The sequence below is a fragment of the Rana temporaria genome, chromosome 2 (genome assembly GCF_905171775.1).
Source record: "Rana temporaria chromosome 2, aRanTem1.1, whole genome shotgun sequence".
Lineage (NCBI taxonomy): Eukaryota > Metazoa > Chordata > Amphibia > Anura > Ranidae > Rana > Rana temporaria.
In genome coordinates, this window is record NC_053490.1 from 81372805 (window position 1) to 81397396 (window position 24592).

A 24592-nucleotide genomic window follows, 5' to 3' on the forward strand; every position below is an offset into this window, starting at 1 on the left:
TTTTCTTTTCACACTCCCGCGGGGAATAGGCGTTCCTATGAAGAGGCGTATATGATTGACGTGCGGATAAGGCGCGTCACACGTTCTGAAAATAGCCGAACTGGGACTCGGCTATATACGGCGCCTGCGCAGTCAGCTCTACACGGCTCCTAGTCTGTGCGCAGGCGCCGTATAGAGCCGTGTCCTAGTCCGGCTATTTTCGGAACGCGCGACGCGCCTTATCCGCACGTCAATCATCTACGCCTCTTCATAAGAACGCCTATACCCAGCGGAAGTGTGAAAAGAAAAAGTATAAAACCGTATGTACAGCGAAAAAATAAAAAAATACCAGCATACTGTAGCTGTCGTTAGTATGCTGGATGTAATGGTATATAGATGTTTTAGGGTGAACCTCCACTTTAATATTGATTGGACTCTGGGCAAAAAATTTCTTGGGGCGCCCCCCCCCATGCAATTTCACTCTCCACCTGCTCTGAGACATACAATAAATATCAGCTAGACTTAAAATCTGTTTACTGTATCAGATCAGACAGCGACTGGTTGCCAGAGGTTACAGCATATCAATACCACTTACTGACTGGTTTCTAGAGGTTACAGCACACATTACAGCTCACTGATTAGTTGCTAGAGGTTACAACACATGATTTCTTCTTGTTGATTGGTTGCTAGAGGTTACAGCACATCAGCTCCTCACTGCAGAAGGGCATGATAAACATATGAACGCTGCCTTTATTTACATATGGATGCCATCAGCAGCCACTATTTACATATGAATGACGGCGAATGATGTAAACACAGGGCACACAGGTGAGTCATCTGTACACAACAATAGGGCAAAGCTGGGCAACATTAGTAGCAGCACTTCACACTGAGATATCAGGACACAGCACAGGACTAAAACTTCAAGGAACAAGGGAATTTAAACTGGGATAGTTGGCAAGTATGAGGCAGCTGCTTTGAGCCCCACAACAATGACAGGGCCCAGGGCAGCTGCCCCTTTTGACCTGCCTTAAAGATGGCCCTGACTGGGACCACATACAAAGCAGCAGTCCCATCTCTCAACACCATATTGTCTCTCTGAACAACAAGGATCAGTGGAAACTGTGCACCCTGCAAGCACCTTGTCCAACCAAAGCTAAAGTCAATGATGGGGGTCTAACAGAAACACAAACAAAAACAACATTTCGATCGAGAGAGAGAGAGAGAGAGAGAAAAAAAAAAAAAGGAGTGGGAAGGTGCAAGAGTGTGCCCATAAGGGAGAGTGCAGACGAAAAAGAGAAGAAGAGCAGGCAAAGAGGAGAAGAAGAAGAAGCAGTGCGGGAAAAGAGAAGGAGATAAAGCACAGGCGAAGAACCACGGACAAGGAAGAAATGGAAAAGAAGCTTGGGCAAAGAGAAGGAGAAAAAGCACAGGCGAAGAAGAAGCACGCACAAGGAAGAAAAGGAAAAGAAGTACAGGCAAAGAGAAGGAGAAGCAACACAGCCAAAGGAGAAGAACAAAAACAAAACGCAGACAAGGAAGAGAAAAAGAAGTATGGACAAGAAGTGAGGGCAGAGAAAAAGAAGAAGCAGAAGCGTGGGCAAAGAAAGAAGAAGCGTGGGCAAAGAAGACGAAGCAGAAGAAGCATGGGCAAAGAAGAAGAAAAAGCAGAAGAAGCATGGGCAAAGAAGAAGAAGAAGTGCGAACAAAGAAGGAGGACAGGCAAAAAAGAGGAGAAAAAAAAAGGAAGTGTAGAAAAGGAGGAGGAGCACAAGCATAGAAAAAGAAAGAGGAGGAACGCAAACATAGAAAAAAATAAAAAGAAGGAGAAGCGTAAGCAAAGAAGAGAAGTGTGAGCAAAAAATAAATAAAAAGAGCCTAAGCAAAGAAGAGGAGGAGGGCGAGCAAAGAGAAGAAGGAGGAGGAGGAGGAGGAGGAGGAGGGCGAGCAAAGAGAAGAAGGGCGAGCAAAGAGGAGAAGAGGAGGAGGAGGAGGGCGAGCAAAGAGGAGAAGAGGAGGAGGAGGAGGGCGAGCAAAGAGGAGAAGAGGAGGAGGAGGGCGAGCAAAGAGGAGGAGGGGAGGAGGAGGGCGAGCAAAGAGGAGGAGGGGAGGAGGAGGGCGAGCAAAGAGAAGAAGAGGAGGAGGAGGGCGAGCAAAGAGAAGAAGAGGAGGAGGAGGGCGAGCAAAGAGAAGAAGAGGAGGAGGGCGAGCAAAGAGGAGGGCGAGCGAAGAGAAGAAGAGGAGGGCGAGCGAAGAGAAGGAGGGCGAGCGAAGAGAAGAAGAAGAGGAGGGCGAGCGAAGAAGAGAGTGGGCAAAGAAGAGAGAACGAAGAAGAGGGCGAGCGAAGAGAAGAAGAGGAGGGCGAGCGAAGAGAAGAAGAGGAGGGCGAGCGAAGAGAAGAAGAAGGAGGACGAGCAAAGAGAAGAAGAAGGAGGACGAGCAAAGAGAAGAAGAAGGAGGACGAGCAAAGAGAAGAAGAAGGAGGACGAGCAAAGAGAAGAAGAAGGAGGACGAGCAAAGAGAAGAAGAAGGAGGACGAGCAAAGAGAAGAAGAAGGAGGACGAGCAAAGAGAAGAAGAAGGAGGACGAGCAAAGAGAAGAAGAAGGAGGACGAGCAAAGAGAAGAAGAAGGAGGACGAGCAAAGAGAAGAAGGAGGACGAGCAAAGAGAAGAAGGAGGACGAGCAAAGAGAAGAAGGAGGAGGGCGAGCAAAGAGAAGAAGAGGAGGGCGAGCAAAGAGAAGAAGAGGAGGGCGAGCAAAGAGAAGAAGAGGAGGGCGAGCAAAGAGAAGAAGAGGAGGGCGAGCAAAGAGAAGAAGAGGAGGGCGAGCAAAGAGAAGAAGAGGAAGGGGAGGGAAAAGAAGAAAAAGAGGAGGGCGAGCAAAGAGAAGAAGAGGAGGGTGAGCAAAGAGAAGAAGAGGAGCACAAGCAAAGAGAAGAAGGAGGACGAGCAAAGAGAAGAAGGAGGACGAGCAAAGAGAAGAAGGAGGACGAGCAAAGAGAAGAAGGAGGACGAGCAAAGAGAAGAAGGAGGACGAGCAAAGAGAAGGAGGAGGGCGAGCAAAGAAGAGGAGGGCGAGCAAAGAGAAGAAGAAGAGGAGGGCGAGCAAAGAGAAGAAGAAGAGGAGGGCGAGCAAAGAGAAGAAGAAGAGGAGGGCGAGCAAAGAGAAGAAGAGGAGGGCGAGCGAAGAAGAAGAGGGCGAGCGAAGAAGAAGAGGGCGAGCAAAGAGAAGAAGAGGGCGAGCAAAGAGAAGAAGAGGAGGGCGAGCAAAGAGAAGAAGAGGAGGGCGAGCAAAGAGAAGAAGAGGAGGGCGAGCAAAGAGAAGAAGAGGAGGGCGAGCAAAGAGAAGAAGAGGAGGGCGAGCAAAGAGAAGAAGAGGAGGGCGAGCAAAGAGAAGAAGAGGAGGGCGAGCAAAGAGAAGAAGAGGAGGGCGAGCAAAGAGAAGAAGAGGAGGGCGAGCAAAGAGAAGAAGAGGAGGGCGAGCAAAGAGAAGAAGAGGAGGGTGAGCGAAGAAGAAGAGGGCGAGCGAAGAAGAGGAGGGCGAGCGAAGAAGAAGAGGGCGAGCGAAGAGAAGAATAGGAGGGCGAGCAAAGAGAAGAAGAGGAGGGCGAGCAAAGAGAAGAAGAGGAGGGCGAGCAAAGAGAAGAAGAGGAGGGCGAGCAAAGAGAAGAAGAGGAGGGCGAGCAAAGAGAAGAAGAGGAGGGCGAGCAAAGAGAAGAAGAGGAGGGCGAGCGAAGAAGAAGAGGGCGAGCGAAGAAGAAGAGGGCGAGCGAAGAAGAGGAGGGCGAGCGAAGAAGAAGAGGGCGAGCGAAGAGAAGAATAGGAGGGCGAGCAAAGAGAAGAAGAGGAGGGCGAGCAAAGAGAAGAAGAGGAGGGCGAGCAAAGAGAAGAAGAGGAGGGCGAGCAAAGAGAAGAAGAGGAGGGCGAGCGAAGAGAAGAAGAGGAGGGCGAGCAAAGAGAAGAAGAGGAGGGCGAGCAAAGAGAAGAAGAGGAGGGCGAGCGAAGAAGAAGAGGGCGAGCGAAGAGAAGAAGAGGAGGGCGAGCGAAGAAGAAGAGGGCGAGCGAAGAGAAGAATAGGAGGGCGAGCAAAGAGAAGAAGAGGAGGGCGAGCAAAGAGAAGAAGAGGAGGGCGAGCGAAGAAGAAGAGGGCGAGCGAAGAAGAGCAGGAACACCAAACAAACAAAAAAGAAGCACATGAGTAAATAAGAGAAGTGAAAATCGAAAGAAAAAAAAAAGGAGGAAAGACTGAGAAAAGAAAAAAAAAAGGAGTGTGGGAAAAGAAGAGAGAAAATTTAGAAGAGAGAGAAGAGAATGTACGGGGATGAGAGAGGAGAGTGAAGAGAGGAGAGCGGCTGGCGATGTATACAGATGTAGAACGGAGATGATCGGAGCCGGGTAGGAGGACATGGGTCCCGGGTGAGTGGAGGAAGGACACCCCTCACACACACACACACACACACAGGGGAGAGGTGATCTCGGACTCCGGGGGTCTCCTTACACAGCCCGGCTCGGTGTAGTCCGGGGAAAGTTTCCTAGGTGGGAGGACACAGAAAGTTCCCGGTGTAGAAGTGGAAGGCGCTCTCTCTCTCGCTCTCTCATATATATAATATAGGGGATGTGGTACTCACAGAGGAGGAGGAGGAGACGGATACCGCCCGGCATGTTTGTGGAGCTCAGCCTGCACTGCACAGGAGAGCGCTCCGACACACACAGCATCCCGACACAGCAATACACACTCCTCACACAGAGCTGCCACTACACTGACAGGCTCAGCCAACCTCTGACGGCCTCATCAAAGAAGTCCGCCGATTGGCTACTTCCGGGCACATTCTAATTGGCCGCTGAGAGGGGCGCACCGATTGGCTTAGGCCAGACCCGTACTAGTGAATAGAGGAAAAGGAAGAAAGTTTGTGTTGTGGCGTGGAAGTGTTGGAAAGATGAGTGCTGAGAGAGAGGAGACCTCTGTATGGAGTGCATTGTTACAACGTGTCCTTTTCAGATGTTTTCTCTCTTATTATTATTATACAGGATTTAATAGGAAATACAGAAGTAAAAGAAAAAGCTGAAAGGATTGGTTCATCTTTACCTACATATACATATACGCCTATACAGTGCGGCTGTGACTAAAAATTACTACAGCCCTTGTTATAAGTGTAGGCCTTTTATGTACCTCATGAATGCTGACTGGAAGGACTCTTGTCTTCTCAGGACGTTTATAAGACCCCTTTCACACTGGAGCATTTTGCAGGCGATAAAGCGTTAGAAATGGCACCTGCAAAACGCCCTTAAACAGCTGCGCTAGCAGGACAGTAAAAAAAAGTCCTGCTAGCCGCATCTTTGGAGCGGTGTGTTTACCGCCCCTTCACCGCTGCTGCCCATTGAAATAAATTGGGACAGCGCCAGTGTTGCGAATCTACCAAGCTGAAATTTACTGGCACAACACCCAAAATTAACGGACACAGCCACGTTTTTACTGGCAGTTCCAAAATTGCAGTTTTAAGTGCAAATTTTGGTATTTAATCTATAAACAACTACAATATACAGTTACTGTATGCCACGTACACACGATCGGTTCATCCGATAAAAACGGACCGACGGATTTTTTCATCAGATATGCGATGAAGCTGACTTTCATCAGTCTTGCCTACACAATCAGTTAAAAATCCGTTCGTGTCAGAACGCGGTGACGTAAAACACAACAACGTGCTGAGAAAAATGAAGTTCAATGCTTCCGAGCATGTGTCGACTTGATTCTGAGCATGCGTGGATTTTTAACCGATGGACTTGCCCACAGACGATCGTTTTTTTCTATCGGTTTTTTAACCATCAGATAATTTTAAAACAGGTTCTAAGTATTTTCACCGATGGGAAAAAAAACGATGGGGCCCACATCGGACCGTTTTCATCAGACAAACCGATCGTGTGTACAGGGCATAAGTAATGTGATTTCAAGTAGATCTGAAAGCAAAAAAACATTTTTTTTTTTTTTATATAGCAAGGCGGGCTATTATAACCAATCAGTTTTTTGTCACTAATGTTCCCAGAGTAAATAAGAGAGAGACACTGATTTTTCCCCCCTACACAGACGCAGCCTTTGACCCCCCACAGATAGACGCAGCCTCTGCCCCCCCACAGATAGAAACAGCCACTGCCCGCCCACAGGTGGACACAGCCACTGCCCCCCCCCACAGATAGACGCAGCCTTTGCCCCCCCAACAGATAGACGCAGCCTCTGCCCCCTCCCACAGATAGACGCAGCCTCTGCCCCCCCCCCCCACAGATAGACGCAGCCTCTGCACCCCCCACAGATAGACGCAGCCTCTGCCCCCCACAGATAGACGCAGCCTTTGCCCCCCCACAGATAGACGCAGCCTCTGCCCCCCCCTACAGATAGACACAGCCTTTGCCCCCCCCCCCCACAGATAGACGCAGCCTCTGCACCCCCCACAGATAGACGCAGTCTCTGCCCCCACAGATAGACATAGACTTTGCCCCCCCCCTCACAGATAGATGCAGCCTCTGCCCCCCCCACAGATAGACACAGCCTCCCCCCCCACAGATAGACGCAGCCTTTGCCCCCTCACAGATAGACGCAGCCTCTGCCCCCCCACAGATAGACGCAGCCGAAATGCCAGGCAAATCCGCCCATAGCGCCGGCGGTAAAAATAGCGGAGTTTTACCGCCGACGCTATTAGCAGCTCAGTGTGAAAGGGGTCTAAGAGAAGCCTCAAATGCTGAGATCACAGTCTCTGCATCAGGACAGAGAAAGAATATGTGAGAGGGTTTCTGTCAGAGAAGCCACTTGCTCCTGTGATGGTGAAGGTCGATAAATAGCAAACTTTGCAGCTTTGACTAAAGCCTTGTACACACGGTCGGATTTTCTGTGGACAAAGTGTAGGACTTTTGTCTGAAGGGCGTTGGCCAGGAACTTTTATTGTATATGTAGCACTACCCCCGGAGGAGCTTCTGGATTTTTGGGCGGCACATTACCTCATGGCTCCTCCGAAATTCCTAGGGGTGAATGATGTGTATTGCATATAGTAGAAGTAAAGGAATGTCTGGACAGGTGCTCTTTGCTGTGCTCTTTATTACCCAGCCGGGTAAAAACAGTAAACTTGTGGTGAGGAAAGTAAAGTTGAAGAAGGAAGGAGAATAGCAGATTTAGGCGTGATAATAGGAAAGAGTCCTGCTCCCAAGCGTAACACTTCTGTGCGCCACTCCCACCAGAAATGGGTTTAGTGTACCCGGACAGGCCTCTCTCACTGAACCTGGCAGCCGGAGTATCACTCGGACAATTGTAGGATAAAGTTTCTGCTACAGACCCTCCTTGGTGAGCCTCAGAAAGACACCTCTGCCACAGGTCCTCTCTGGATTGGATTCTTGTAGATATCCCTCTTTAGATAAGTTACGCCTGGATCTCCTTCAACTTGTCGCCCAGGTACCAACTGACAGGTGATCAATCCCTCAGTGTCCGGCTACCTTGATCCCTGGTGGTTTGTTCAGGCCCTTTTAGACCGCCAGCCTCTCAATGGCGCTCCTAAGACTGACTCCCCACCGAACAGCAGTACAGCTTGGGATCTTCAGAAATGGGAACCCAGTCACTCACTGGGTCCCCGTCGCTGTTCAGATGCTCCGGGCCAACATGGTCCCAGAACCAGGAACACCGCGTGGCATGCACGCCCCCCGGTAGGCCATAGCGCCGGGGCGCCGTGGTGTGGCCACCCTAAAGGTTAGTGCCACACTGGGCGAAGAAGACCCTGAACCAATGGCGTCTGTCTCATAAATACCCCTCCCCATAACGAGGACAAACCCTCCTGATTGACTGCCGGGAAAGAGCACCCAAACCTTGACTCCACTGCTGCAACCTGCAGCACCGGGGCTGGAAGAACACCCCAGTACAACAGAATGAGCCCGCAGCACAGCCAAGCTGAGACAGAGACCCTATTTTGCACTTACCAATCTGGATCAGAGTTTAACTACACTCTGATCTAACCTTAAATTTTACTAGCACCAGTACCATAAAGTACACAGGCGCTACACATACAAACTGCAAAGAATTGTCAGCCAACAAACACGAAACGACATGTTTTTTCAACTCTTTAGCGCCACCCTTTGGGCAACTTCTGCTAATGTTGTGTTATGGTGAGCATTGCTTCTGAGCATGCATGTTTTTACTTTGGAGTTTTGTCCGACAGACTTGTGTACACGCGATCGGATAATCCGACAACACACAATTGTTGGCAGACAATTTTAAAGCATGCTATCCCACATTTGTCCGCGGAAAATCCGACAACAATTGTTCGATGGAGCATACAAATGGTCGGATTTTGCAACAACAGCCTGTCATCACACAATTCCCGTTGGATAATCCGACCGTGTGTACTAGGCTAAAACATGAATAATGCCCTTGCTGTAGGTGTAAGTCCTTTATGTACCTCATAAAGCCTGTCTGGAAAACTCCCAGGATGTTGCTAAAAGAGGCCTGACTGTTACTGTTCATTTTCACAGCAAGCGCTTTCTCTGATGGCGCAGAGAAAAGACCCCACTCCCCGCCAGGGGTCAAGTCCTGGGGGAAAAAGTGTGGGAACTCCCACCCAAGATCCACTCCCCCACCAAAAGAAAAAATGATACGCTCATATGCATAATTACTAAACCGCATGTGTTGTGTTTTTTTTTCGATACACTGTACCTTAGTAATCCTTTAGGTTACTGGCCGCTTCCTGTATATGGATTCATCGGGTAGTGTGCAGGTATTCTGTCACTTCCTCGATGCCGCAATGTCTCCTGGGAGCTTTTGTCATTGTTCCCAGGAGACATTGCGGAGGTCTCCCGCGAGTTATCACGGGATTTAGAAAGAAGCAAGTTCTGACAGTGAATCGAGCTGGGCATCACCGCTTAGGATTGGCTCGGGCGGCTTGACTGCTCTCAGCTGCTCTAGTCCTGCAAAGGGAACTGAGTTCCTGCTGTGAAAAAAGTGCAGGAACTCCGTTCCCACGCGTTCCCGCAGGACTTGAGCCCTGATCCACGCTGGCAACACCCTCATTGGTTCCAGGGCTCTCCTGTTAAACCAGGGAACCCAGGACCGCAAGAAATTGCTTCCTTGGTAAAAGCAGGAGGAATTTATAGAACATCCATTCCTCAATTCTATCTGCAATTAATAATCCCAGACATGAAATGTACTGTCATTTCCAGGGACACAGCGGTCATTTTCCATCACGATCTGAGTTTGAATAGTTGCTTTGGAGGGCAAGGGAGACATTGGGGTCAAATAGACTTTTTCACCTGTCACCTGTCCATGCTATTACATAAGAATTTTTTTTATAAAAAAATGCATAAAAAAATATATATATATATTTAACGACTTGCCGACCGCCGCCTGTACATTTACGTCGGCAGAATGGCACGGCTGTGCAAAGTAACATATATTTACGTTACTTTGAATTTTGCGCCGCAAGCTCTGTGACCGTGCCCGTGGGACCCGCGAACTCGATGTCCACCGGTGTCCCGCAATCGAGTCACAGAGCAGCAGGGGAGAGGCAAGTGTAAAAAAGGCATCTCCCCGTTCTGCCTAGTGACAGGACACTGATCGTCTGCTCCCTCTCATTGCGAGCAGTGATCATGTCACAGTAAGCCCCGCCCCCACACAGTTAGAATCACTCCCTAAGGACCCACCTAACCCCTTCCTAGCCCCCTAGTGGTTAACCCCTTCACTGCCAGTCATATTTATACAGCGATCAGTGCATTTTTATAGCACTGATCGCTGTATAAATGGGAATGGTCCCAAAATAGCGTCAAAAGTTATCGATGTGTCCGCCATAATGCCGCAGTCATGATAAAAATCGCAGATCGCCGCCATTACTAGTAAAAAAAAAATATTAATAAAAATGCCATAAAACTATCCCCTATTTTGTAGACGCTATAACTTTTGTGCAAACCAATCAAACGCTTATTGCGATTTTTTTTACCAAAAATATGTAGAAGAATACATATCGGCCTAAACTGAGGAAAAAATGTTTTTTATATATTTTTGGGGGGTATTTATTATAGCAAAAAGTAAAAAATATAGTTTTTTTTTTCAAAATTGTCGCTCTATTTTTGTTTATAGCGCAAAAAAATTAAAACTGCAGAGGTGATCAAATACCACCAAAAGAAAGCTCTATTTGTGGAAAAAAAGGACGTAAATTTTGTTTGGAAGCCACATCGCACAACCCGCGCAATTGTCAGTTAAAGCGACGCAGTGCCAAATCGCAAAACGTGGCCTGGTCATTTGGCAGCCAAATCCTCCAGGGCTGAAGTGGTTAAAAATATTTATTCATCCCTGTACACACCCCATAAAAGAAGCACAAAGTAAGCTCATATATTTAAACATCAGTCAGTCCACATGTGAGGTATTGCCATGAACGGCAGAGTGAAAGCAATAATTCTAGGGCCATAGTTCAAAGTTAAAATATTACTAAACCCAGAACCTACATTCACTATATCTGGTCTCCCACAGTACACAGAACATGAAAATGCAATTATTTTAGTAAATATAAACTGCTAAATACCAGCAGTAGTAAAGCTTGTAGGAGGAGTTTTCATTCTTCCCTGATCCTCTGTCTGGACAGTGCTAATTGGCCCTGTGCTGATCACATGCACCCTCCCACAAAAAAAAAAAACCTCTCTAGCATTACACACCAAACTGAGCATGTGCCCTGACTCTGTAAATATCAGGTTATTTTTTGAAACAGTGGGAGTAGAGGAGGATCAGAGAGACAGGATCCTGAAATTTCTGTCAGGGGAGGTTGCTATAAATAGATAAGCAGACGGCCCTGTTACAAAACACCTCTGAGAGTCTCTGCCTGTGGAGAGGGGGTGTGTGCATTTCCTCCAATCAGCAATGTTAACTATCTCGGCTGTATGCCCAGACATCACACTCTGTGTTAAACAGGAAGAAAACATTTCCTAACACGATCTGAACTTTCTAAACAGTATATAAATGTGAAGACAGCAGAATATACATGTAAAACTTATGTAGGGAGATTTGATTCATCTCTGTGTATCATCTGAGGCTTCTCACTTCACTAGGTGTATGGAGGGTTTACATCCACTTTAAAGCGGAGGTTCACCCTAAAATTCAAGTTTGTTTTGTCCATACCATTACCCATCGTTAATGTACAATCCGTCCTTTTTTTTTTTTGTTCTGTTTCCTTACCTTGATTCGGCAGCATTTTGTCTTCCTCCTGGATCCTTTTCCCGCGGGAGTGGGGTGCCTTTAGTTTTCCCCGATCAGCTTGATGTCTCCTGGGAGTGATGTGTCGAGACTCCCAGGAGACGCGCTGTAGTGTAATCTCGCGGGTCACGTGACTTGGCAAGCGGGTCATGTGACCAGGGCGGATCCTAATTTGCCATTTTAGCTTAGGGAACACAGGTGTAAATTCCTGCTGGGCTTTAGAGTGCCCACACTGAAGATGGAAACGTCCACCTACTAATTTTATAAAGTATCGTTTGCGGGCCAAACACAATGCGGGCGGCTATAACAGTGGGACATACGAGTGGCTGTTTTCACAAGGTAAGAGCGCCCGAGGGATTAAAAAAAAAAAAACGAAACCCGCGGAACCCCCGCTTTAATAATGTTGAACTGTTATCTTGTGTTATTCATCATGCTGCACTATTCCAGTAAAACTTTTAAAAACGTTTCCATGTCTGGCCTGAAGTTAACTAAAGGGGTGCATGGTGGTAATGGCGTATAGAAGAACAGGGCTGCTATGCACACACACAGGGTGAAGAGGTGACATGTCGTTACTAAGGGCAAGAAGACAGTGTGAGAGCGTTACTAGCAGGGGCGATGGGTCTCATGTATAGTAAAGCAAGCAGTCAGTGCCCTAGCACTAATATTGTGTTTTTGTCAGTATCCTAATTTTTGCATAGTACTATTTGTTATTTTTATAATTGTAGCGCCTGGTTACTTTACAGTACCGGTGCTAGTTAAATTTAGAGGGAGATCAGAGTGTAGTTAAACTCTGATCCAAATTGTTATGTGTTAAACAGGGTCTCTGTCTCAGCTTGGCAGTGCTGTGGGCTTATTCTGCTGTACTGGGGTGTTCTTCCAACCCTGGTGCTGCAGGTGGCAGCAGTGGAGTCCAAGGCTTGGGTGCTCTTCCCAGCAGCCAATCAGGAAGGTTTGACCTCGCTGTGCATGCTGGGGAGGGGTATTTATGAGATGGACGCCATTGGTTCTGGGTCTTCTTCAGGCCCAGACTGGCCATAGGGGCTGTGCATGCTGGTCCGGGGCTGCTGGGCTCAACCTCGGGGCCATGGTTTGATGCCTGTTGATGACTGGGCCGCACAGTGGGAGGCAAGCAGTGATAATGGAGTGGAGAGGGTTAACACAGGCTCACCTCATGCTGTGCCTGTATCTATTAGCAGAGCAGGGGCGGGAGGAGCCAGAGATCCATACTTAAAAATCCTGTGTGCCGGGATCCGTGGTTGCTAGGTAGCAGTCTGATCCAATTAAAAGAGCGCTCGCTGTCCACGCACACGCATTGTGGCCAGCGATAGCCAGGCAACGGGGATACTGCCAGGGCTGGGGCCGCTGATTTCTTGGAAACATATGACGTCAGAGACCCCGCCCACCTAGGCAGATTGCGTCCTTTCAAAAAACCAAGGGGAATGAAGGAGGCAGTAAACAAAGTGAAGCCATCAGATCGGGAGTGAATACACGGAAAGGAGACAGGAGAAAAATGGGTAAATGAGAAAAGGCAAGTGGAGCAATGGAGGACACAGGAAAGTGTAAATAGATAAAGGTGAATAGCGGCAAAAAGGAAATAAGAAAGGGGAAGAAGAGTGAAGGAAGGAAGAACAGATTAAAAAAAGGGGAATTTTTAAAGGGAAAAAAGAAAGAAGAGACAAAGGAAAGGAAAATAAGAGAAAAATACTAGTGAAAAAGAAAAAAGAATAAAGATAGAGAAATGAGAATAGGAAAAAAAGGAAGAAATTATTGGAATAAAGGAGACAAATTAAGAGGATAAGGTGCAACTGAGAAATATGTTGGAAAATAAACTTAAAAAAACAAGTAAAGAAAATTACCTCAGCAATAAAAAAAAAAAAGTGTAAAAAAATTAAATAATAATATTAATAAAGAATTATTTAAAAAAATATAAAAATAAATATAAATAATTATAAAAATAGCAGAAAAGGGGAAAAAAGGAGAAATCAAAACTAATAATAAAGGATAAAAATGAAAGAACACGAAACATAAAAAAACAGAAAGAGGGGAAAAGAAAAATGGGAAAATCTAAAATATTATAGGTGAAAATAGAAGCCTGGGTACAGAAGGACCTAATCAATGGTAATACAGGTTCAATATAGATATACAGGGGACGGTACAATTATAATGATCACATCATTATTTGAGAGAGTGATCTACATAGATCTGATATACAGAGTGCTTGAGAGAGGGGGATACTATGCAGCCATGCCCGTGTGTCCTCTACCGACTCTCCCACCCCTCCAATGATGTCATTCTATCAGCAGAGTAGGGGGTGGGAGGAGCTGGAGATCTGCACAGAGAGCGGGAGTCTCCCGTAATCACCCGTTTGTTAATATGATCCAGATCTACAGCTCCTCCCGCACCCTACTCTGCTGATAGGATGACATCATTGGAGGGGTGGGAGAGCCGGTAGAGGAATTATGCCTCTGCCCTGCCAAAGGTAGGACTGTGCAGAGGAGGCAGAGAGTAAAAGGGGCCACTGTGATTACAGAGGAAAAAGGAGGGGGCATGACTGCAAGGGGCACTGTAATGGGGGGCTGTGATTGGTAGGGGCACTGTGATGAAAAGGGAACTGCACTGTAAAGGTAGACTGTAATTATTACAGTGCATTCCCCTTTATATCACAGTGCCCCATTACATTAAAGTGCAGAGGAACGACTCCGTGATTATCCGGTCGCCAACCGCCCTCGCGAACGGGTGGTTGCTGGAAAATTGGCTGCTCAGTCTAAATTGCCCGGGCCTATTTTTTGTCCCAGTCTGGGCCCGGTCTTCTTCTTCGAGTGTGGCACCCACCTTTAGGGTGACCACATCACGGTGCCCCGGCATTATGGTCTACCGGGGCGTGCGTGCCACGCGGTGTTCCTGGTTCCGGGGCCACAATGGCCCAGAGCATCTGAACAGCGTTGGGGGGATCCAGTGAGCGACTGAGTTCCCACCTTTGAGGATCCCAAGCTGTATTTCTGTTTCGGTGGGGAGTCCGTCTGAGGAGCGCTATTGAGAGGCTGGCGGTCCAAAAGGGCCTTTGACAAACCACTGGGAATCAAGGTAGCCGGACACTGAAGGATTGATCACCTGTCAGTCGGTACCTGGGCAACAAGTTGAAGGAGATCCAGGCGCAATTCATCTAAAGAGGATTGCCTCCGTAACTACAAATCAGAGAGGGCCTGTGGCAGAGGTGTCTCCCTGACGTTCACCAAGGAGGGTCTGTGGCAGAGACTTTTCCTCAAGTTCAAGTTCACCAGGGAGGGTCTGTGGCAGGGACTTTATCCTACAAATGTTCGAGTGATACTCCGGCTGTCATGTCAGTGAGAGAGGTCTGTCCGGGTACACTAAACCCACTCCAGCAGGAGTGGCGCAGAGAAGTGTTACGCTTGGGAGCAGGACTGTTTCCCTATCATCACGCCTGAATTTGCTATTCTCCTTTCTTCTTCAACTTTACTTTCCTCACCACAAGTTTTATTGTTTTTACCCGGCTGGGTAATAAAAGAGCACAGCAAAGAACACCTGTTGCGGACATTCCTTTACTTCTACTAAATGCAATACGCATCATTCACCCCTAGGAATTCGGGGGAGCCATGAGGTAAATGTGCCACCCAAAACAACCAGCAGCTCCTCCGGGGGTAGTGCTACATAATTATTATTATTAATATTATTAATACATTTTAAAAAGTCCTGTTTTCACTAGAAAACCATGCCATTGTATGATAATAAATCTGGTCTCATGTCACTCTACATTCACACAGGTGAAATAGACAAATGATTCCTGCAAAATCCTTGTTTGATTAGATGCCGACAGATGCAGCTGCAGTCAGCCTGTCATTCATTTATACAGGCTTCCCTGCCGCAGCTGTTTGCATACACCTGGGATTCCTGCCACAGGAATCTGCTGTCCATTCCTAATCACAGAGGTGAATGTAGATGTGGTGGTTATTGCATAAAGCAGAGTCCAGATTTCAGAAAACAGCCCTGACCAGCTGTTCATAGCTCATGTCTCTGCCTTGGCCAGGTGCTTGGATTTTAACCCTGCATGAATCTGCCATTGGAAGTGAATGTAGCAGGGAATACATATGCAACACCTCCCATATCTGACCCCCTCTGAAGTTTAACCACTTCCATACAGGGCACGTATACACCTTCCCGCCCAAGCCAATTTTCAGCTTTCAGCACTGTCGCACTTTGAATAGCAATTGCGCGGTCGTGCTACACTGTACCCAAACAAAATTGGCGTCCTTTTTTACCCACAAATAGAGCTTTCTTTTGGTGGTATTTGATCACCTCTGCGATTTTTTTTTTTTGCGCAACAACTAAAAAAAGACCGAAAATTTTGAAAAAAATTACGTTTTTATTTTTTTCTGTAATTTTTTTGTAAATAAGTAAGTTTTCTCTTTCAATTACAGGCACTGATATGGTGGCACTGATGGACACAGATGAGATGGCACTGATGGACATCGACGAGGTAGTACTGACGGGCACAGATGAGGTGGCACTAATTGGCGGCGCTGGCATGCGGCACTGATGGGCACACATAGGCGGCACTCATGGGCACACATAGGCGGCACTGATGGGCACTCATGGGCGGCACTGATGGGCACTCATGGGCGGCACTGATGGGCACTCATGGGCGGCACTGATGGGCACTCATGGGCGGCACTGGGCACTCATAGGCGGCACAGATGGACACTGTGGGGTGGCACAGATGGGCACTGTGGGGTGGCACAGATGGGCACTGTGGGGTGGCACTGATGGGCACTGTGGGGTGGCACTGATGGACACTGTGGGGTGGCACTGATGGACACTGTGGGGCGGCACTGATGGACACTGTGGGGCGGCACTGATTTACTTGTTGCCAGTCAGTGCCCATTTGTGGGCACTGATTGACATCTTTTTTTTCTTCCATTTTTTTTTTTTTTCAGACTTTTTTTTTTTTTTTTGACTTTTTTTTTTGACTTTTTTTTTGTTTTGCCCTTCCCTGGTGGGCATCCCTGGTGGTCCATGTGGCGATCCGAGGGGGGGCTGCGCTGATAAACAATCAGCGCGAACCCCCCCTGTCAGGATGCGGGGTGTCAGACTGACACCCCGCAACAACGATCGCCGCGATGCGCGCCCCCGGGGGCGCGCAGCGGCTGAGAATCCTGAGGACGTCATATGACGTCCGGTCAGGATTCTACAACCACTTTGCCGCCGTCAATATGTCATTGGCGGGCGGCAAGTGGTTAAAACTGTAAAGCTGGCCATACACTGCACTATGCTAGAATTTCACTTACAGAAAGGTATTGATAAGATAGAATGAGTCCAGAGACTGCTAACAAAAATGGTGAAAGGTCTGAGGTATAAAACATATCGAGAGCGACTTCAAGAACTTAATATGTGCAGTCTGGAGGAAAGAAGGGAAAGTGGAGACATGATTGAAACCTCTAAATACATAAGGGGGTAAATAAGGTTCAGGAAGTCAGTTTTTTCAATATGAAATCAAAATAAAGAACACAGGGCCATGACCTCAAACGAACTGAAGGAAAGTTCAAAACTAATCTTAGAAAGTATTACAGTATTTTACTTAAAGGGTAGTTGATTCTTGGAAAAAAAAAAAAGGCAGAGGTGGTGAGGCAGTCAACAGTAGATGGTGTTCCGTCAGATAAGGCGACCCACACTCAAAACTTGTAACGGAAGTGACGTTCCGTCACGGCCATCTTGGTACACCCAGCACTCAGCCGTACTAAGTCTACAGTCGGCAAGCGGACGTCTTTTTACACCCACCGGAGTCTTGCATTTCACACTTATTTTTACCACTAAACTGAGCTTATATGGTGAAATACAGTATTTAGAAGTCAGTGATACTGTTTTGATTAATTTTAAAAGCAGCAGTGTTCTGTCGCATTAGCAAATGTGTGAAATCAACAGGCTTGCCGCTGCTTTTAAAATTCAATATCAAAACAGTGTCACGGACTTCTAAATCCGGTATTTCACTATATAAGCTCAGTTTAGTGGTACAAATAAGTTTGAAATGCAAGATTAAGGATGGTGTAAAAAGATGTCCGCTTGGCGATTTCAGACTGTAGGCTTAGTGTGGCCAAGTGTGGGGTGTGCCAAGATGGCTGTGACAAAACGTCACTTCCATTACGAAATCAGACAACAAAGTTAACAAAAAAACAATAATAAAAAAAAAGGGGTCAAACTCATTGTAATACTTGGTCTTTTTCTGCCGTTCACTTTTTAATGTTTCTATGTTTCTAATTTCAGAGGAATCAGCCAAAATTCTAACAGTGGGTGGTCTTACTGGTTCAGAAAAAGTTTATTACTGATGTAGCACCCTCCTAGGTAGGTGCTAGAAGAGAGTGTAGTTTTTGATCTCTCTGCGTACCAGGAAGATGGTCAGGTAAAACTTAGGCCCCGTACACACGACCAGTTTCCTCGGCAGAATTCAGCTTCCGACCGAGTTTCTGGCTGAATTCTGCCGAGAAACCCGGCCGTGTGTACACTTTCGGCCGAGGAAGCCAAAGAGGACCTCGGCGAGGAAATAGAGAACATGTTCTCTATTTCCTCGTTGTTCTATGGGAGCTCTCGTCCCGCCGAGCTCCTCGGCGGCTTCAGGGCTGAACTGGCCGAGGAACTCGATGTGTTTGGCACGTCGAGTTCCTCGGCCGTGTGTACGGGGCCTTAGGGTGCTCTCTGCCTACCAGGGAGCAGGATCTTTTGGTTAGGTCTGCTCATTGTACTCAGGTGCAGCTCAGCTTGTTCTGACTGTCCCCCACTGGTCCAATAGGGAGGCATATTAAACAGTGGAAGGGGACCTGACAAGTGAGTGCACAGGTTTTGTTACAGCCCTGGCAATTGGCAGAAGGAAAGTGGTACATTGCATTGTGGGATACTGTATAAAAAGCCAGAGTACATGTGCTCAGGGGAGTTGAGCCAGGGGAACAGAGCCCAGGAGGGAGAGGGGCGGCTGCCCTCTCCTCCACGGAGGCATTCGTGCAGCCCTGGGTAGTTGACCCAGGGGCCTAGAGAGAGAAAGAGAGAGAGAAGCTGAACCCAGAGGTCCTGCAGAGCTGACTGAAAGGAAGACACCAGGAAGGGTCTGATTCTGCCTTCTGTGAGTACAGATCTGTGTCTTTGGGGCTTGTTGAGCGAGGGCCTCCCCCTTCAGCTAGAAGAGTCAGTGGACGGGTGTCAGTAAAGGGGATGCTAGAGAGTGTCTTGAAGTTAATCCAGTCTTTTGCTAGTGAGAGCAAGAAGACTTAACATGTGGCTGTATGGTCAAAAGCAGTGTGTGCGGTGAGGCCAAATGAGAGTTGTCCTCATCTAGTGTGAATAGTTCTAGTTGGAGTATCCCACTCATACCTTCCAAATGTAGTGCTTGGTTGCTAATAGTAACAAACATCCACCAAATCACCCTGCTGCCAGACCCCCATATATCACTTCTGAGACAATGAGCAGTTATTTGCGTTTGTTTTGTTTATTGCGGGGGTATAACTGGGTTGGGGTAAAGGAAGATATGAGATGCCCATAGCACTTGCTGAATTGCCATCACATTTAGAGAACATTGATTAGTAGATTTAGCCTTAAAACTGATGCACTTCTAACACTCACAGTCTCTTCCCCTGCACATCTCCATGCCGGCTATTGCTTCTCCTCTTCTCTAGCTCCTGCAGAACATCACTCCCCAGGACTTTTTTTGTGGGAAAAAACATTTGTATCCTTTTTTTTTCCACAAATGGGGCTTTATTATGATGGTATTTGATTGCCTCTGCGGTTTTTATTTTTTGCGATATGAATGGAAAAAGACTGAAAGTTTGGGGAAAAATAATTTATTTTCTACTTTTTGTTATACAAAAAAAAAACAATTTTAGTCATATATTTAGGTCAAAATGTATTCAGGCTGCAGGATGCTGGTGATTGGGGGTGGAGGAACTGACTTAGATGGCCGCATGGTGAGGTAGCTGTGCTAAGCTCCTCCAAGCCCAGGATATGTTATCAAATTAGCCTCTATCCTTCCCCACTCTTCCCCACCTCCAGACTGCATTTGAAGCGTCTGTTTCCATGCCAGACATACAGGGAAGGAAGGAACATCTATCCATCCAGTGCTGAGAGGAGCAGGGTCACGTGGCTGGAGAGCAGGAAGAAGTGGGCGCTGAGTCGAGCAGATGGAGTAGACAGAGCCCAACAGACTGTACAGTGACGGACAGACTCGCGCTGCCTGTTTGCGAGGCGGGTAGTGAGGGAGCGAGCAGGAACGAAAACCCAGCTATGGGTGGAGTGGTGAGCCGAATAGCGAAAGCCGTGCAGCCGTATAGAGGGTAGAGGAAAAAACCCACGCTGCCTGTCTGAACACGAGACGGCTGCTGAGAAAGCAGGAGCGGGAGTGGAAGCAGATGAACTTCTCTGATTGCCAGCAGACGATAGGGGACAGGATCAAAGCTCCCTGCATTTTCGCACTCTCCCCGCACTCCAGAAGACAGCGAGACAAGCCCTGAGTGGCGCTGGGTAGAGCCGGAGGAGAAGCAGCAGAAGTGAAGGGACTGGCTATAACCAACCCCCCCCCCCCCCTGCTAAACACACATCACTGGGAGCCAGAGCTGGAACAAGGAGGTAACGCTCCTGAACAAGAAAGCTTGCGCTGGACAACTATCATTGCAAGATTGGAGGTGAGATCCTTAATTCCACTTCTAAATAAAGCATAGTGACTGCAATATGCCACCCAAGGCACAAGCACAGAAACCCAAGAGGGGATCCACAGGAGGGGCAACTAAAAGTACCCCCAAAACACAATCAGCACACACTGACATAAAAGGGTTCCTGCAATAGCCACTGATCCCAAGTCATAAAGATGCCCATAATATAACAGAACTAAATCTCTCATCTTCAACACGAGAGCTAGATAAATCAGATAGCAGTCCCCCCTTAAGTGCGCAAAATCCTATAACAGAAGAGGGGATCACTGAGGGAGGAGGGCACTGGAAAATGCAGGCCTATATTCAATCTCTACCAACGAGGGAGGATATGGACAAATATGTGTTCAGATTTGAGTCTACATACAAAGCTGACAACAAGTAAAAACATCCCTTGCAGATACTCAAGATAAGATGGCCACTATTGAAACTAGGGTCTCAGAAATTGAACACAAATTGATGGAAACAGAGAGGAAAAATCAAGAACAAGAACTTGGCTTAAAATATGCAATTTCTGCTATTAATGATCTCGAGAACAGAAATAGACTAAATAACATCAGGATCAGAGGTATGCCAGAAGCAGCCGGCCCAGAGGATCTAGTAGCAATGTTACAGGAAATGTTTAATACACTTATGAAATGTCCAGCTACGATTGAATTGGAAATAGATAGAGCGCACTCGGCCACAAAAGTTCGGATCCCTCAAAGCCCAGAGATATAATCTGTAGAATACACTACTCCCATATCAAGGAAAGGATTATGGCGGCAGCACGGCAACAAATAATCATAGAGGTTGATGGAGCACAAATAATCCTGTTCCAAGATTTATCTAAATATACTCTGACTTTGAGGAAGGCACTTAAACCTCTCTTGGAAGCACTCGGAGCAAATGGAATATTATATAGATGGTGGTATCCCTTTCAAATAAAAGTACACCATAACGGACGTACAATAATATTCAGGGACATTACGCATCTGCCGGACTTCTTAAGGGAGCTTCAAATGCCTATAATTGAACTACCTCTGTGGCCACAAAATTAACAGGGCTTCTCAAGAGTAGTCTCAACAATAAGAAAATAAGAAGAGGAGGACTGGGATGGACTGGGGGGTGGGGGTGGGGTGAGGGGGGGACAGGGGGAGGCTGGGAGAGGGAGGGAAGGAAAAGGCAAATAGTGAATTTTTGTTGGGGTTTTTTTTTCCTTCTTCTTTCCGTCTTCCTTTCTGAATGATTACAACGAGAGATATAGGAAAGGGCAAAAAAAAGAAGAAATTATTATTATTATTTTTTATTCAAAACTCATTTTTTTTTTTGTGTTTTTGTGTTTTTTTTTTTTTTTTCACTTTAAAAAAAAAAATGTAAACTGTAAGCGTTCCAGATTAGGGTCTCTCAAAATGTGATGGCCATCTCATCTTTCGAGACACTATGTAAGTGTGCCCTAGGACTGTGTAGTGCCCTAGCATTTGAAACAGCCAGAGACCAGGCTGGTCAGGACAGAAGGGACAATAAAAGTGTATGTCACGCCTAAATCTGCATTTTCTACAGACATGACATCTTCTTTGGGGATTTCTTTGGGTAGGGGTACCAGGGAGGACATACAGAAAATGCCTCTCATGCAGCCGGCTCACTGCATTTGCGTTGGGAAGGTGGGCCACAGCACCATCTGGAAACAGAAGGGCTGTGATAATCTCTTTCTTGGTGTAACAAGACAGTCCCAGGCAACGGGAGCCCCACCCTGCTGCTGAGCAGAGTCTAGCCGCTGTCTGTAGGCGATCTCCAGCTCCTCTTGTCACTCTCGTTCTCTCTCTCGTCGCTCATCCTGCAGCTGGATGCCTCTAATAGCATTCTGTATGGCGGTCTCTGATGGGTTAGCACCATATAATGCCAACCGCTTTCGAACTCGTTGCTGAAACAAGTCTTCAACGGACCGGGGTCCCTCTGTTTCATCTTGGCTAGCTCACTGACCAGGGTGGCCTTGTTCTTTGTCCCACCGGTCCCTCCACGGCTCTCAAGTAAGTCTTTCAGCGTGGCTGTCAGGACCTGGATTCGAACCTGGGACCTCAGCTGTGTCTGGCAGTGAACCTTCTCACTGAGCTATCTGGGATGCTGGATAGCTCCCTGTCTGATCTGCTGGACAAACCCATCTGATCCATTGAACATTCCTGCCTTGTGTCTTGATTGTCTTGAACCTTGAACCCCTTGCTCCTCCCACCAACTTCCTGATATAAGCCATGTCTCTGCACTTCCTCCTTGCCAGAATATTGTGCTATCTCCAGCCTGTATCTCGCTCCTGTCTTCTCTGCTGCCGTCCATATTTGCTACTGCTCGTTATCGACCCTTGGCTTGTTATCGACTACGCTTCTGCCTGATCCCAACCTACAAATACTCATTACCGACCTTTTGGCTTGTTTACCGACCACGCTTCTGTTTGATCCTTACCTGCTTATCTGCTATTGTACCCCGGCTTTCTCACCTCCTGGTGGGGCAATCCTGAGGACCGCGACCTGGCGCTAACACGCAGCAAAATCCATCTCCACCTTCAGGAGCTCTGGTGAATACCGGTTAGCGCTTAGATTCCGCACCTCAGGTGACCCCGTGTCATCAGCCAGGGTGACCTGCTCAGCTGCTATAGCTACTGGCCTCTGAGCCTGACCCCAGACCGTGACAGAATATTCTGGCCCAAAACATGGAGGCCGTTGTAGCAGCTGCTGTAGCCCCTCTCAGAATGCAAATCGGTGAGTTGCAGACGTATGCTGTTAACTCCCAGGAAAAGATTTCAGAGTTACAAATTGAACTGAAAGCGCTACAGGAGGAAATCCTTGATCTGAATAAACAATTGCGTGACTTTCGTGCCCGAGATACTGCTGCTGTAGATTCTAATGCACGAATGCCCCTACCACTTAAGTTTAACGGAGACCGCCGCAATTATAGAGGGTTCCTTAATCAATGTCGTATATACTTTCAGATGCAACCTGCTGCATTTACTTCTGAAAGGAAAAAGGTGCTGTTTATTATCAACCTCCTGACTGAGGAAGCTTTAGCCTGGGCCTCCCCTTATGTGGAGAAAGATGATGTCGTCCTGGATGATTTCAATTCTTTTGTGACTGCGATGAACCAAGTTTTTGATGATCCTAACCGCTGCGCTACTGCTGAGGCTAAATTGCACAATTTACGGCAGGGTAGACGCTCTGTTGCAGAGTACACAACTGAATTTCGACGCTGGATCTCAGATACCAATTGGAATCCAGCAGCACAAAAGAGTCAGTTCCGTCAAGGACTCTCGGAACAAGTAAAAGATGAGCTTGCCAGAGTAGAAAGTCCTGACGACCTCGAGGCTTTCATTAAATTATGTATTCGAATTGATCAGAGACTTACTGAAAGGAGAAAGGAGAGACTGGGAATCTTAGGCAGTAATGGTGGCATGCGTTTTTCTACTACTCAGTATTTGCCTAAGGGTCCAAGAGTTTTTCCTGATTCTGACGCTCCTGAACCTATGCAGGTGGATGCTATTAAAAGGTCTATTACTACTCAGGAGAAAGATAGACGACGTTCAGAGAACTTATGTCTGTATTGTGGAGACTCCGGACATTATGCAGTTAATTGTCCCAATAAATTTAAAAGAACAATTGCAGCAACGGATGTTACAGTATCTGAACAAATAAACTTAATTTCTCAGTCCGTCTCACCTTTGATTCAGGAAGCAAATAAAGTTAATTCCGTATCAACTCATTTTGTTATCCCAATAAGGCTTATCGTTGAAAGCAATGAAATACCTTGCTCTGCTATGCTGGACTCAGGGGCCGGGGGAAACTTCATGGACATAGAATTTGCCCAAAGTAATAACATTCTAATAAGAAATAAACTCGCCCCTATTAATATGGAAACTGTGGATGGCTCACCTTTGTCTTCAGGACCAGTTACCCACGAGACCATCCCACTGAAGCTCTTAATTGAGACTGACCATCAGGAGACCATCAGCTTTGAGCTGATCACATCACCCAAATTCCCTATTATCCTAGGCATTCCTTGGTTCTCTATCCATAATCCCTCCATCAACTGGGAGACACGTTCTTTAAGCTTTACATCTGACCACTGCAAAAGACATTGCAAAGAATCTTATCAAATAAGCCCTTCACCAACCCAGGATTTACAAGCAGCTTTGGCAACCATTAAGTCATACGACAAGCTACCTCCACAATATCTTGAGTTTCGGGACGTTTGTGATAAAAAGGGTGCAGATCAGCTGCCTCCTCATCGCTCTTATGATTGTCCCATTGAATTGCTTCCAGGGGCAGAAATACCATTTGGGCGCCTTTATTCTTTATCAGAACCTGAGCTGAAGGTGCTTAAAGAGTGGATTAATGAGAATCTAGAGAAGGGTTTTATCAGACACTCAACCTCTCCTGCTGGGGCAGCCTTATTCTTTGTGGTAAAGAAGGACTCCACCCTGCGTCCGTGTATTGACTACAGAGATCTAAATAGGATCACAATTAAGAATCGATATCCACTCCCGCTCATTCCAGAAATGCTTGAGAGACTCCGCTCCGCCAAACTCTTTACCAAATTAGATTTACGGGGGGCATACAACCTTGTCCGCATTCGTCCCGGGGATGAATATAAAACTGCTTTCAGAACCAGATATGGACATTTTGAGTCTTTGGTCATGCCCTTTGGGCTTTGCAATGCTCCCGCAACTTTTCAA

General features: G+C 47.0%; 1 protein-coding gene across 2 annotated transcripts in view; it reads right to left on the minus strand.

The window, feature by feature from the left end:
- The window catches only part of B3GLCT (beta 3-glucosyltransferase), a 604827-nt gene extending 600058 nt beyond the window's left edge, over nucleotides 1–4769 (minus strand). For both annotated transcript variants that reach the window (XM_040340455.1, XM_040340454.1), the window contains exon 1: nucleotides 4608–4769. In XM_040340455.1, coding sequence (XP_040196389.1) covers nucleotides 4608–4695 — 88 coding nt within the window. In that variant the 5' untranslated portion in view covers nucleotides 4696–4769. The remainder of the gene's footprint in view (nucleotides 1–4607) is intronic.
- Nucleotides 4770–24592: the final 19823 nt, after the last annotated feature.